Source organism: Dryobates pubescens, chromosome 15, assembly GCF_014839835.1.
Source record: "Dryobates pubescens isolate bDryPub1 chromosome 15, bDryPub1.pri, whole genome shotgun sequence".
Lineage (NCBI taxonomy): Eukaryota > Metazoa > Chordata > Aves > Piciformes > Picidae > Dryobates > Dryobates pubescens.
Genome location: NC_071626.1, coordinates 16,063,999 through 16,079,940, shown reverse-complemented (window position 1 = coordinate 16,079,940; position 15,942 = coordinate 16,063,999). Strand labels below are relative to the sequence as shown.

General features: G+C 37.8%; 1 protein-coding gene across 1 annotated transcript in view; it reads right to left on the bottom strand.

Moving 5' to 3' along the window:
- Positions 1–8,589: 8,589 nt before the first annotated feature.
- Positions 8,590–15,942, bottom strand: part of MTPN (myotrophin) — a 30,703-nt gene continuing 23,350 nt past the window's right edge. Inside the window, exon 4 of the mRNA XM_009903011.2 lies at positions 8,590–9,636. Coding sequence (XP_009901313.1) covers positions 9,550–9,636 — 87 coding nt within the window. The 3' untranslated portion in view covers positions 8,590–9,549. The remainder of the gene's footprint in view (positions 9,637–15,942) is intronic.

Here is a 15,942-nt window from a genome sequence, read left to right as displayed (position 1 = left end):
GTTCTTTATGTCGCCTGATAATTTTTCATGTTCCACTAGAAATTTCCTGCTTTGCCTTTTACATGCATTACCTTTAGAAACCTCCTCCACAGCTGCCACTTTCCATTGTCATTTCCTCCCAAAGTAATCAATTCACAAGAGAATTAAAGTTTGGAGCATTTCCCCAAGCCAGGATGATGATGTTTATTTCTGTGTTCCCAGTTCTCATTGGTCTGAGTGAGGCCCAGTTTCTTTCAATCACATTTCTGCCTTGATGAGCAGGTACAAGAATACAGCTGCATGACTGCAGTTTTGGTACAATGCTTAGTTTTGGCAGGGCATATATACTCAGTGACAGGAGTCACAAGTCATGAAAAAGTGAAACAGACTAATCACCACCAGCAAAGTGCAGCTACTCTGACAGTATAACCCCAAGCATTGCATGTGATCCTGCACACTTCTTCAGCATCTTGACCTGTGTTTGTTCAAAACACTTCCCTGCCACTGGCTTCACTGTTTAACCATGTTTTATTTTTCAGCTAAATGCCATGTATTGGCATGCAACAAGACAAATTCAGAATTCAACTTGATAGCAATATCCTGTGCAGCTCTACTACACTAGTTAAAAGTACTTAAACTCATGAGCATTTCATACTTTCATTCATCTCTTTCTGGAAGGAAATTATAGCTGGGAAGATTAAACTCAATGGTTTCAAGGAGCAACTTGCTAAATAACCAGGAAATTGAAGGATGCACAGATTTTCTGGGGGACTTTGCTAATTCATTTTTTGGACAACCAAAAATTAACAAAATCTCCACTCCCCCATACTTCTTTGCTGCGTTGTACCAGCATGAATTCCTGTACTGTAAAAATAACTTCTTGTGGGAACATCACTCAAGGCTTAACTTCAGCTTTACAATAGCAAAACAGTGCAGATGAGAACAGTGAATCTATTTAACACGCTCCCTAATATTTTTCCTTAACATTTATGAAGAAAGGGAAGCACTGTACCTCACAGAAATAGAAGACTTGGCCTGGCTATAAATGTGGAAACATATGCCTGAAGACAGTGTGCAAAATAGCAGATTGCTAATACATAAACCTTTGCGGCCCAACAGCTCATGTTTCTCTGGTGTAGTTGCATAACTTTGGGGAAAACAGTTTTAGAATGCTACCAGTAATGGCACAGGTATGGAGAAGAGTCCTTCTATCCACCACTGTATCAAAACAGATGAGAATCATAGAATTGTTAGGGTTGGAAGGGACCTCAAGCATCATCCAGTTCTGACCCCACTGCCATGGGGCAGGGACACCTCACACTACATCAGGTTGCTCAGAGCCACATCCAGCCTGGCCTTAAAAGCCTCCAGGGATGGGGCTTCTACCACCCCCCTGGGCAACCTGTTCCAGTGTCTCACCACCCTCATGGTGAAGAACTTTTTCCTAACATCCCATCTGAATCTACCCACTTCTATTTTTGTTCCATTCTCCCTAGTCCTGTCATTGCCTGACACCCTAAAAAGTCCCTCCCCAGCTTTCTTGTAGGTCCTCTTAAGACACTGGAAGGCCACAATAAGGTCTCCTTAGGTCCTCCTCTTCTCCAGACTGAATAGCCCCAACTCTCTCAGTCTGTCCTCATAGGAGAGGTGCTCCAGCCCTCTAATCTCAGCTTGGTGGACAAGACAGTAATTTCCCAACTATCTAGGCAGGAATGCAGAGTCCATTTATGCTGCTGGGGGTTTTTTGTTTGTGTTTGGTTTTTTGTTTGTTTGTTTTGGTTTTGGTTTTTTTTGGTAGTAGCTTTCCTTAGTGGATGTTTGTTTTGCCTTTACAAAGGAAGTGGAAGATTCCTATGGCTGTTTCCATACCTGCTTATGACCTGCCACTCAAAGTCAGGTACATGCATTCTCTTTCCAACAAAGGTGTTTGGATTAAATTGCCCTGAATTCTTCAGTGCTCAAGAGGAAATTCTTACGCACTACTTACCAGTTGTGATAACAAAGATTTTTGATGTGATCCATTTATGTAGAATTCAGGTGGTAGAAAAATTTCATCAGTTCTTGTTACACTAACCCTACCAAAGAAACAGTGATGAAGGCACCAATTTTTAGCCACAAAATTATATCAAAGCCCAGCAAAATTCTTACCTCTTACTACCTTACGATCAATGTTCCATGAGTAAGGTAAATTAACCTCTCACTTTCTCTCTCTCTGTGAAGAAAGCAGAGTAAAAACGAAAAAAAAATTAAAATCAACCTCTCTGCCAGATGTTACTCTGCCTTTTTATGTATACAGAAGTTTCCCCAGGCTACAAGGGATTATCAATTTTCATCAAAGAACATACAATGCATACATCCTGGCTTTAAAACAGAGAACCGAGAGAAGAATAATCAATTAGCTACCATTATAGCTAGAGGAGTTTGTGAATGCAAGGAAAAAGCTGACTGAACTTCTCATGACAAAAAGTAGACTGAAAAAAACCCCAATTACTGATGTTAGAAAGTGACAGTTTCTTGCTATTAACCTGTCAAAAAACTAAATTTAGCATAATTTCAAAACCACTGTTAGACAAGCTTTATATTTTTAGTCAAATACCTTAATAGGTTGACTCCTTTACTAGCTATTAGCTTTTATCCCTGCTGATCTCATAAAAAAAAAAAAAAATTAGAAAGAAACTTGTTACCCTTGTAGCATTCACTCACAGCAGGAGGGATTGCTTTTCTTAATACAACTGCTGTCAAGAATGACAAAAGCAGCTTTAGTGCTGGTTTCACCTGTCAGCTTTTTAAGTGCAGAACACAGAACATCTGAACAAATATTTTAAATCCTCAGTAAATCAATGAGACAATATGACTAATCAGCAGGTACATCCTAGGTCATATACCTACCTGGGAATGGTTTGAACATTTCCTTGGGAGAGGATCCAGTAGCATACATTTTTTTTTCCCTGTAGCTTTGCACTAGACAGCTCATGCTCATATTACCTCTTTCAAATTGTTGTTACCTCTTTCAAATTGTTGTTTCCTCTGGTAAGTTGTCACTACATGAAAAGAACCAACAATCTGAATGATATATATTTTTAAAAGTGACAGTTTTCTGCCTACATGGCCATGAAAAATGCAATTGGAAGTCCACTATATGTGACAGCTTCTCTCTGTAGTAAAAATGTTTGTGCATGCAGCAGTTAGCTCTGCATTAACACAATCCTCTTTCTCACAGGAAAGCTCCAGTTCAATAGAGCAGCATTTCTCCATCCAAATGGCTTTCTGAGGACAAAAACAACAAATCAAAAAGATACAAAACCCACAACAACCTCCTCAAAAAACCCCACAACAACAAAACCACCCAAACAAAAACCAAATGTTGCAAAAACAGATGTTGCATCTATCCTTTCAAAGCAGGAAGGGAAAACAGGCTGCTTTGTTGAATGCAAAACCCGAATAGAACACCTTTTTCTGCCTTCTCACTTCAACAAGTATTGCCCGCCATCCTCTCAGTCTGAAGCTCAGATGTTTATGATTATGGCTTATATTTGTTGTTGAAAAGTGTTTAGTCTTCATTAGAAATAGTGACAAAATAAGCCTTAAATAGAAAAGTCTATGAAAAACCCCTCAGTCGCTGCAAGCATTTGCTTGCCTGCCTCATTTGTTGGTACAAAATTCCACAATACTCCAAACCCTGCTCCAGCTCCTCTCTGGCTTTCTAGCTCTATCTTTTTGCCATTATCTTGCTCCAAAGACTGAAACAAAGTAGGGTGATTTATATTTATCATACCATTCTGTAGCATTATGAGAGAAGCAGTCAAGAGGGCATCAAGAAGTCAATGGGCAGCTTAAAACACTTGTGTTACATCCACATTATTTCAGGACAGCACCAAGGAGGAGGTAAATCAGCCTACATTTCATGTGAAGAAAAGCTGTAACAAGACAAAGTATCTGATGAAAAATAGAAATGTGACCTACTACTCTAATATTTCATGGGGAGAACAAGCCTACAGAGATAGTATGGACAGTGTCTTGTGTTCACTCAATTTCTCCTTGGTCTTTCCTCCCTTAATTTCAATTCTTTTTTCCCTGTTACAGATGATGGACAGCCTCAGATGGGAGTATTTTCTAGCAAGATTTACAAACAAGTTCTTTGCCTAGTTTCTAGGCAGCTATTAAAAAGAGAAAGCTGCAACAGGGGTAAAGTACAGCTTTTGAAAGCTGTGCATTTAGCAAAGGTAGATAAAGATGAGAATGGGAGCACATGTCACAGGTCAGCTGTGGCATGTGGAGAACAAATGCAGTTGACAGAACGTGATCTTTCAAAACCACTCAGGGAGACTTTGACATTAATTTATAGCACATTCTATGCTCTGTACAGCTCTGTAAATCTCACCTCTGACAGTAAAGAAAGCCTTCAATCCTAACTTCTGAGCTTTGCAAATTGGGAACAAGGGAGTTCTTATTTTTTTTTCCCCCAAAGCAGCCATCTACTAACCAAGTGCTGCTGCTGCTTTTTTTTATCAAGAAAATAAAGACTAGACAAGATATATTCAATTGTTTATAGTGAGAACAGAGTGTTAGAAGGACCTTCTTATTAAGCAGACAGGTTATGTAGTTTTCTTGTTGTCAGCCAAGACTTTTTTCTTTCAAGTTATTGTTTAATGTAGCTTTATAAATGTTTACATTTTGTAGCTATCTTCAGAAATTGTATTAATTTATAAGCTTGGGCTTATGTTTTATACCTCTGACACTAGAAATTAGGGTGCTCCCATCTGTTTCATCTATCTAAATAAGCCCTTCTATGTTTTTGAGAAGATATTGACACTGACTGCAAAACACACAAAAAGAACCTTTAAGGTGTGTCAGGTCCTGAGAGATAATCCTTCAGTTAGCTCTACAGGCTAAGTGCACAAAAGAAGGAGGAAAGTTTTCACATTAAGGAGTGAAACACAAAGAGGTTTGTGCATAGTCACAAAACAAATCTATTGCTGTTGTACTGAATCCATTTCTAATGAGATCTTAACCAATGCCTCCCATTTATGCCTACTGTTCAGGATTTGTCTATGAATGGAATGGAATGGAATAAAACAGGTTGGAAGAGACCTTCAAGATCATCATGTCCAACCTATTATCCAACACCACCTAATCAACTAAACCATGCAACCAAGCACCCTATCAAGTCTCCTCCTAAACAGCTCCAATGACTCCACTATCAGGTATAGGACTAGCTTTTCATAGCAATTTAGCAGAAGTATAGTTTGGAATGACCCTTTAGCACAACTGTTCTTATAAAATACATCAGCTTTTTTTTTTTTTAATTTAGTTATTTTCTTTTAATTATTTCAAAACAATGTAAAAGATACATTTCTGTTATAAAAGGGTAAACTTCCTGCTTTGCTTTATGGAATAATGAAAGAAAATTCGAAAGCGCTCTTGTTTTAGGAAGCTTCCTAGAGCCCCCAAAATAAAGACAAAGTATAGCTTCATTTCCATGAACAGCTACAACCCTTTCAAGACTTCCTACTTCCAAACACTTCTTGAGACAAAACAGTTAAACATTGATCCAAACCAAAAAATACTTTTTCACTTTGAAACACCTCCCTGTCCTCCATATGCCTTAGCATGTCATCAAGGAGGATGTGTGGGGTGCTTGGCGCCATGGTTTAGTTGATTAGATAGTGTTGGATGACAGGTTGGACTCGATGATCTCAAAGGTCTTTTCCAACCTGGTTAATTCTGTAACTTCCTAGGCACAGGGGTGAGGCTGAGAGGTTGATAGTGCCCAGGGTCCTCCTTTCTACCCTTTTTAAAAAGGGGTGTAACGTTTCCTCTCTTCCAGTCACCAGGGACTTCACCTGACTGTCAGGACTTTTCAAATATGGAGTGGCTTGGCAACTACCAGCCAATTCCCCCAGGACTCTGGGATGCATCCCATTTAGCCCCATATTCTTGAGTCTCTTCAGGCTCCTCAGATGGTCACAAATCTTGTCTTTGCTTACAATGGGAGGGACTTTGTCTCTCAGGTCTGTCTGGTGGGCCCTCATGAGAAACAGTGGTGAACTAGTAACTAAGGAGAGAAGGCTGAGATTCCCTTCAACTTTTTTTGCCTCAGTCTGCACTGGCAGCTCCTCTCCTCATGGCTCTCATGTTGATGACCTTGTATTACCATTTAAGCAGGAAATGCAGACTACAAAACCCCATAGAATTAATGAAAACCCCCTTATAATGCATATAATTACAAAAGCCCAAAACACCAACGTTCACAAAACTTGGGTGTATTCAATTATCAAAGGAGTTACCATTTCATATTTAAGTCTTAGGAGGTTGGTGCTTAGCTGCTTTGTAACCAGGAATTCATAAAACATAGGAGCAGAAAGGGAAATAAAACTCTCTATTCTCATATCGCACAATTCAAGTTTATTCCATTCATTCTTGCAACACAAACTGAAAAATACAGTATCATTTAGCATTCTGATGTCTATGAACCATGATCATGATGAACCTAACTGTGTCAAAACAGTTAACAACTGTGAAAAGAGGAAGTCAAATATCAAAATGTACAGAGCACTGATTTTCTTCCATCGTTGCGTAGAAAGATGATTGTTTATCCATTTACAAAATAGAATTAAGACAAATTCATCTGGAAATTTTGCATGCAACACTGCAATTGCTTGACATAGGACACTCCATTCTTACCAGCCTCTTCTACAAATAATTCAGTGTTATGTTCAAGGATGAAGTTCCATTTAACTGTTGTACTTCTCTTGCTGTTTGCTCCCTTTGTGAAAAAGGGGCAGAGGGTACAAAATCCAAAAGATGTTTAAGGTTGTAACTTATTCAGTACAAATTTCAAAGGAAAAGGTCTATGAACAGAGTAGACTTCCAAGTATATGCAATTCCAGTCAAAGTATTCTTATTCTGTTTATAGAATGTAAAATAATTTACAGATTGGTATTTTCCTCTAGTTAGGACCTACTCAATGAATAAAGGCAGCCATCCATTGCTTTTTCCACAATGTAACTAACAAAGGGGAACAGGTGAACAAGCCCAGTTTCTAGACAATTAGAAAAGAATAAGCTTTTATTACTACTTTTGTTTCCTTCTTTGTATTTTAAATCCTGGGCAAGATAATCAATTACCTCTTGTGTAGTGCAAAAAGCAAAAAAGTATTTCTTCTTTATGATCCAAACACAAAATGCCATCTTTTAACTATCCTGAAAGGCAGCTTGGGTATAAATTACAGCCAAATTAACACTCGTCTCACTGAAGTTTATTTGTATTTTTTTTTTCCCCCCCTCAAGTGAAGTAAGAAAAAAATAAGATGTCCACATAACTGTAGAAAAAGGGAGGCAAAATTGCCTCAGTGAATCACCACAAGAGTTACTACAAACATGATGTTTCTTTAATATGATAATGCTCATTAAGTCAGAGCTGCTGGGCAGGAAAGAATACAGAAGGGAAAAAAAAAAAAAACAGAAAAAGAAAAGAAAAACAACAACAAAACCCAAAAACCACTACGGTGAGTCAACTTGACACTAATCAACACAAAAAAACTTGAACAATCAAGTTTTCCACATAAAAACAGATTGCAGTTTTCTAGACTAATATTTCAATAGCTAAGTATTTGATAGCATAATATGGAGGTAAATTTATGCTGTCGATGGTTAACTTCGTAGCTGAATAAAGAGCTAAACCTATGGTCTGTGTTCACACTATTACAATGACATGACAATCCAGCACTGATCAGAGATAAGATTAAAGAGTTCTCTTTTAAATAGTCATTAAAAGCACTGCTCACCACACATGCTTGTCCTTTTATCAGCAGCTCATCAATTGATTTATCACTCATTTCCAACCTTTCAGCTCTTCCTTGCCTCCTGTCTCCAAGAAGCAAAGCAATTGCACTGTACAGTTTATGGCCAGAGCTGATTGTTTTCTCCATTGCCTTTCTTATGGGATGTGTACATGTAAATCAGTTTATGCTCTCATTTTACAGTCTAAATGCAAAGCTTTTTATAGCTGAGGCATTCAATCATTCTATGCAACATGATTCAAGTAAAACTAAGTCTCCATTAAATGTGAGTAGTTGTCACCAGTCTACTTCTACATATCCTCTCAATTTCAACAGTGATATCAAAATAGGATCGGCTACTTTTGTTTAAGAATTCAGCATGAGACATTATGTACATTTCTTTTTCTTTGTACTGTATTGTCAGAAAATTTGAAATCTCTATTCCAAAGAAAAAGAAGATGCAGTTTGTGGCATATGCTTTTCTGTTATAAAAAAACTGTTTTTCAGTTTTGGGTGAAACAGAGTCTAGTGAAAACTTTCAAGGTGAAAGCCGAAGCTCAAACATTCCCAAGGACCGTAAGATGGAACGGGAATCCCTACAACTTCATTAAATACTTTCCCATGAATTATCAGCACTGTCATACTTGCTGCTCTCATAAATCTTACCTAAAAGTCGATGGGCAATGTCCAATGATTGCCCTGGGAACTTTCAGAACAAGCCTTAATGAAATTTAAGAGATTCAGTCAGCCAACGATGAAACACCAATTCCAAGATACGCACAATTGAAAGTGTTTAGTTTCTTTCTTCCAGGAGTTAGAGCAAGACTTCTACATCTTCCTCTTGCTAACATCTGAACTTAGAAAGCTTACATGTATTTCAAAAGTTTACCAGAAAAGTTTAGCAACAATATTCACCTGATATGAAAGTCTAAATAATTAATGATCATTTTCCACATTTGACTTGATTATCAAACTGCCTACCAAACTGCCTGTAGCTCTCCCATCTGTCTATAAATTTTATGCTGACATGGCAAGTAAAGAACTTAAATCTTACACTCTGTTTGGAAATAACTGACACTTTGAATTCTCTCAATAACAGTTGCTTAGAACATCTGTTCTGGTCTAGAAGAAACAAGGGAAAGAAAAACCTCCAATTCAAGCATCCATAAGTACCTCCGCAGATATTCCGGAACGTAATACCACCATGCCTCAACTGATCTTTACCAGTTTACTCAAGAGTTCAGAAAAACATTAGTGTGACATCCAATTAGTCAATATAAAGAACAGCTCCAGTAACTAGTATCAAAAGTCCTCAAAACTGCAACATAAGCTTTAGGCAGAAGAAGAATAAAGCTACCCACTGAGAGAGAAAAGCAACCCAGTCACCTATATTACTACACTAATAGCATGGGACTATCGTCTCCTTCACAATTAGTTTCAGGTCTATAGCACAGTACTTCCATCTAAAGCAATCGTTCAACAGAAAACAGTACTAATCTAAGAGATTTACAAGTCAAAAATTCAAGATCATGGTCTGTCTTCCTTCTGCCATTTTCACTAGAAATGGGAAGAGATTGTGCACTGAAAAGAAGTCCTAGTGGGACACTGTTCATAATAGTTTTCAACCCTCTCCAAACATTATCTTTGATATAAGCCCCTAACTAGTCTGATTCATAAAGAATTTCCCTCCCCCCAAAGTATTTAGCTGAAGAAGCTGGAAGATGCAAAAAGTGACAGACAGGCAGCAGTGTGAGGCCACAGGAGAGACATTTAAGATATCAGTCCATCCATCACTGAAGAAGAGTTTTGATTGCCTGGTTGTCAGTGGCTTCAAAGGCAGTTAGTCCATCTGGGCCTTTCACAGTCTTATCAGCACCCTGTAAAGACAATGAGAAGGATTATCGATCCATAAAGACAGGCTGTGTTAGCATTAAAGGTGTCACAACAATTACTTGCATGATTACATTGACTACCTAGGGCTTTTTAGTGTAGTGCATTTTTTTCATTTAGAAAATAATCAGGCAAATTCTGTGCACAAAACCATTCAGCACACAGCTAATCTTAAGTTTCAAACCATACACTTTACAACTAGGAAAAAAAAAATCACAGAACTTCTGTAAAACAGCAAGATATAAGATCAAAAAATTATCAGTTAATCTTTGATAGGAACAGAAGGATCTTTTTTGTTGTTTCCAGCAACTACTTTTATAAATGCAAGAATTCAGTGTTATACACTTCTATGAAATCTATGGTGCAAAAAGCTTTTTCACATGCTAAATTACAGATAATGCCTGGAAAGGCTTACTAACAAATCATATTACTTTCTTCCTGTATCACAGAAGACTACATCCACCTAGAACTGTGCTTCTCTCCCATTTTGGAAAAAATCCACATTGATATATAAACCCCAAAATTATTCTAAGTCCAAAAGTCATGAAGTTTGTTTTGAATGAGTTACGCATACACCTACCAGGCAATAAAAAAGAATAGTGAGGCAACAGGAGATAGAGCATAGAAGAAATGCTCCCACAAAACAAACTGCAGAATAGTAAGCACAAACACAGCCTTAATGTCAGAATTATGCTAGGAGAAGCAAAGAGTGATTAACTAGTCATGTTTAAGCATTGTGTAGTCATATACATAAAAGGGTAACCTCAGATCACACTATTAAATAGGGTAGTTAAATAAAGGGATAAATGTTATTACAGAACACAGGGCTGACTACAGAGATAAATGTTTCCTGAAAATAGTATTAGATTCCAGAATAACTCTTTTTGATAAGATATGCAAGTCTTGCTTTAAAAGGGGTATATTAGCCCAATTAAATGACAGGAAAAACACTGTGAGTACAGATACACTTTGTCGAGACCATGCATTGCAGAGCTTTGTCGCTATATATAAACTTTCTGAAGAATAAATACAAATCTCAATCATATTACAAAGAAGGAAGTGCACAGATTAAATAGTTACTATTAAGGACACTCAATAGTTTTCTAAGAATATAATGGACCTAGAATTTCCAGAGATGCTTTACTGATGCCAGATTACACACAAAATCTCACTAAGCTCCCATACATAATACCATACAACTCTCAGCCCACTAAACTTCTCATCTTAACTGTTTCCAACAACCTAGTAAACTGGATCTGACATTACTATGATGTGCTGTCAATGCTACTTTTCATGACACAGAATATCTCCCTCTTTTAAACCTCTATTCTTTACTTGTAAATATTGAATCTGCCATTCTAAGAATTATGGTTTTGCAGTGGTTTCTAAGGCATCACTGCTCATCTTGTGGTGCACTGGCCAAAGTGATCTGGGACTAGAGATGTTCATCTTCCTTGCAGCCACTGGAGACATAGGTGTTTTGTTTGGTGGCAATCAGATGTGGGGCAAGGTTCTCCTATGAAGGAAAGAGCCTGGGAAATTAAAATTATCTGGAGAGCTCCATCAAATAATTCAGAGAGGGATACTTATAACTGCAGTAACTCCTTCCAGGCAGGCAATTTTCTCTAGTATCTTTCAGATAGCAGAATAAAGGCACACAGTTTGTGTATATGCAATACATTCAATGCAGTGACAGAAGCAATCATTACATTTACTCTTCTCCTGTCACTATGTAATGTCCTGGGCCCAAACAGTGGGCAGTATGGTGCAGCAGTATGACTATTTGTTGGGTATGTATCTGGGCTGAATTGGTCTGTTCCTAAGAAGAGACTAGCTGGTCAGTGTAAACACACACTTCGGCTGAAGCCACTGCAACCTATTGCTTTTTACACACCTATTTTCCCCCTACAAGAAATTCCTGAGAGATGTTAACAAGTATTTGGCAGTTAAAGTCTCAGTTTTACTAGGAGAGAAAGGCAACCAAGATAGAAGTAATGGCTTCTTTTGCAGATGTTATTTCTACTGCCTGGAGAGCAGTCTCAGATTAGAATCCCTGTGGAAATCAAAAGGGCTTCAAAGTTGTTCTTTGATGTTGAGATCAGAAAATCTGAAGGACCTCAGACTTGAAGAAAAGTGGAACTAAGCAGTAACTGACCTGCTGGCAGTCATCTCAAATCAGAGTTTTGAGAACTTTAAATGACACAACCAAGTGAAGTAACTTCAAAGCATAAAGAGAAATTTTAGCTTAGGCATACAACTGCTTTACACCCTCATACATATTTGCACTTCAGAAAAGTTACAGACATGTGACTTGAGTTTCTAAAACATATTTACTAAATGTAAGACATGAGGTTCATGACTGTTTAAGGAGTTTTTAATAACCTCAGTGTTAGTTAGTTTGGAGAACAGATCCTTAGCTAGGCAGAAAGAGAATCCTGCCTGCATTTGAAAGAATGAGAAGGAAATAATAAAGGTCAGGCCACAAGCACTTCAATTTTCAGAAATACAACATTGCCTGGAAAAAAGCTAAATGAGAAGGTCATAAAAGTACAATGATTCCATAGTATTCTCTGCTTCTCCAAAGTAAAAAGCTATTCATATTTTATGATTGTGTGATGGTCTTTTCTTAAAAGACATACAAAGATACAGATACACTCTTCCTTTGTCAGGACTGTTTGCCCTCTTAAACCACTTGGCAAAACAAAAATGTTAAAAAATAAGTTAAACATGCTCTGAAAGCACAATAGCTACTAGGGCACAACTGCAGTTCAGGAAAGGGAAAAAACCCCAACAAAACCAAAGCAAACCACGAAGGCAGCATACAAGGGCAATGCAGAGCTGCCACCAAATCCTGTGAAACTGGAACTGGGAGCAGCACTTAATCAATCTGGTAGCCTAATGGTAGAATATCTTCTAATATTATGTTATTTAGCATTATTAGCAGAACTGGAAAGGCAGAAGGGAAGAAAACAAACACAAGATACAGCATTTCTGCTTCACTTTGAGAGCACAATATGCTGCAAGCAACTTTAATCTTTAACATTAAATGCTATTTTAGAAAAACATTTGAAGATTAGTAAGAAGGATTATCTAGTGTTAATCTAGTAATAAGACAACAAATCCTACCTTTGGACTTTTAAGTGCTCTTTAGACAACAGAAACTTACTTTTCTGTATTACAGTAAATTAGAGCAAAACAACATTTTAGTCTGAAACTCTAATGCTGATAGAGCACTTTTAGGTTTAATTCTGCAAACCTACACAGGTTTACTCTTCGCTCATTATGTATTTCAGTACTTGCAGTCTTTCAATTTTTAAGAATTAATATGATGTTGCAGCATTACCTTCTGGTAACAGGAAGTCAATTAAGCTTGTTTGGAGACTGATCTGTCATACATCACAGTATCACAGTATAACTAAGGTTGGAAGAGACCCCAAGGATCATCAAGTCCAACCTGTCCCAACAGACCTCACAACTAGACCATGGCACCAAGTGCCACATCCAATCTCCCCTTGAACACCTCCGGGGACGGCGACTCCACCACCTCCCTGGGTAGAGCAGGGAGTAGCAGCTGTTTATTAATCTAAGCATTAAAATCCTGTAAAGTGTTTTCTAATGCACAGAAAAGTTTTAAGTATAAACCTGCACATTTTAATTCCCCACCCACCCCCAAAGTATATTTTACAGTTTTAGGAAAAAAAAATTTAAAAAAATCAATCAGCAATTTCAGATCATCACTGGAGTTTTAATCCTTATAGGTTTGGAAGGAACGACACAATTGAAGTATTTTCAACATGCCAACAAAAACTTTGGCTGTCATCTTTAAGTTTAAATAACCACATTGTACATAATTGGCTTTAGAATAGAATAAACCAGGTTGGAAGAGACCTTCAAGATCATTGTGTCCAACCCATCATCCAACACCATCTAATCAACTAAGCCATGGCAACAAGTGCCCCATCCAGTCTCCTCCTAAACACCTCCAGTGATGGCGACTCCACCACCTCCCTGGGCAGCACATTCCAACAGTCAATCTCTCTTTCTATGAAGAGCTTCTTCCTACCATCCAGCCTAAACCTCCCCTGGTGCAGCTTGAGACTGTGTTCTCTTGTTCTGGTGCTGGTTGCCTGGGAGAAGAGACCAACCCCCTCCTGGCTACAACCTCCCTTCAGGTAGTTGTAGAGAGCAATAAGGTCTCCCCTGAACCTCCTCTTCTCTCCTCTCCTCTCCTCTTTAGTTCATATTGGGGAAATGCTGTGGTGAAAGCAATCCAAGCTGTCAAAATCATGACAGTAACTGATTATGGCTGATCATTATCATTAGCACAACAGCAGTGCTTGAGAATACTCAATCATTTGTTAATTTCAGCCTTTGGAGTTCTCGAATTGCATCTAAGGTTTTTATGGTTTAATAAATCAAGTTGAACATTGCAGATTCCAAAATTAAAGCATCTAAACAACTCATCAGGAAGTCTAACTTCCTTCTGAAGTGTGTAACACAGGTCCATTTGAGAACCTAGTTTTGGAAGACTGCAATATCCTTTTGTTATGTGTTTATCAGTAACCCTATGTGTCCACTGTAATTATGAGAGCAAAGTCATACAACTATACCACTTTATTTTAAACAAGGCAAGTTGTTTCAGCTACACAAAGTAACTATATTTTGGATATATCTGTGGGATTTTTTTGTACTGAAAGAAGTGGATAAACTTAAATACTGACAACATTTATAGTAATAGGTCAAGCCATAGTTCAAAGGACCTTAATCACAAAACCATAATTCAATAAAATGTTGGGGTTTGTTTTAGGTTTGTGGTTGTTGTCTTTTGCTGTTTGTTTAGGGGTTTTTTTGTTGTTTTGGTTGTTTTTTTGTGGGGGAGGAGCAATGGAGGGTTTTTTTGCTACATTGCATGAAGCAAAAAATAAACAAAAAAATAAATTTGGAGGTAAATCCATGAAGCCATTACAACAGGTGAAAACTTGGGGAAAAAATCCCCCAGACCTAAACAGCTGCTAACTTTAATACTGAACAAACTATTTACCAAAAAGTAAACGACATGAAAAAACACATGAAGTTTGGTAATGGAGAGAAAAACACCACTCGTGCCTTTCCAACTAGTAGTGTGGGTATAAGGGATATTACAGGGTTGGCTGAAGAAACTTCAGCTTCAGCTTCCCACCTGTTTCATGTCTCTTATTCTCAAATTCCATCTGAAATTAATCCATGTCCTACAAAAACAGTGTCACAATAGAGCTAGATGAGCAAGCGTTTATCCCATGGCAACAAGCAAACACCATCTGCCATTTACAAAGGAACACCACAGAGGCTAGGCGAGCAGTTAGATAGAGAAACTGAGTTCCGTCGTGCATCTACAAAAACTGAAATCAAACCCATGAAGCCACCCTCTGAAACAGGTGGGTCATGCTGCAAAACCTTAAGAAAACATCCAAATAAAAAAAAAAATCCTATTTCATACAGACACTGTGTCATCACAGCATTCAGCTTCCATGTGTGATGAGCATTAGCCAAGAACCTCAAAACAGTCCTTTGAGGGATAACAAGAGAAACACACTCTGCTTTATCGTAGAAAAGCCTTGTTGAAGGTTATTTGAAATGCCATAAACCAAACTGCTGCTTAAGGGATGACAGTTGGTGTAATGGGTTCAACTATTAGTATAATATACAAAAAAGTCTAGTAACGTGACATGTACATTATAAGCTTTTGTAGAGACTGAACTGCTAAGAGCCAGTATAGGTCCTCCAGATTTTTCAAGTCAAGCTCTTATGAGTGTAAACTGTTTCTCACAAAGGCTTAGAAGAATCCTTGCTGTGCATCACTACACAACTGTGTGATCACCAGTATCAACAACAGCTTAGGCTACATCACTTTAAGATCAAGTAGCCACGCTCATCATTCTAGTCAGTTTAAGAGCATAGAATCTTGATTAGGTGTCTCTTACTTATAACTATTTATTATCCTCAGAAAGTGAATTATGCCCAAATACTTTTAATATTTTTACTGCTTTCAGTGAAAGATTGTTTAAATAACACTCTGCAGTTACACTACCTTAAGAAGGAACCAGCTTACGTCCTTCCTGTGAACAAATCTTCCACAGTAACAGGAAGTTTAAAAAAATCCTAGAGGTCACTTTGACTAAGCTAACTTTTTTTTCATATTTGGTACTTCTACTAAGGTAATTTTTTTTGCATTTTATGTCTCATTAACATCTGAAACATTTTTTGAAACACTCCTCCTCATCTCAGCAACTCAGGAGTCTCACACGAAAAGTTTA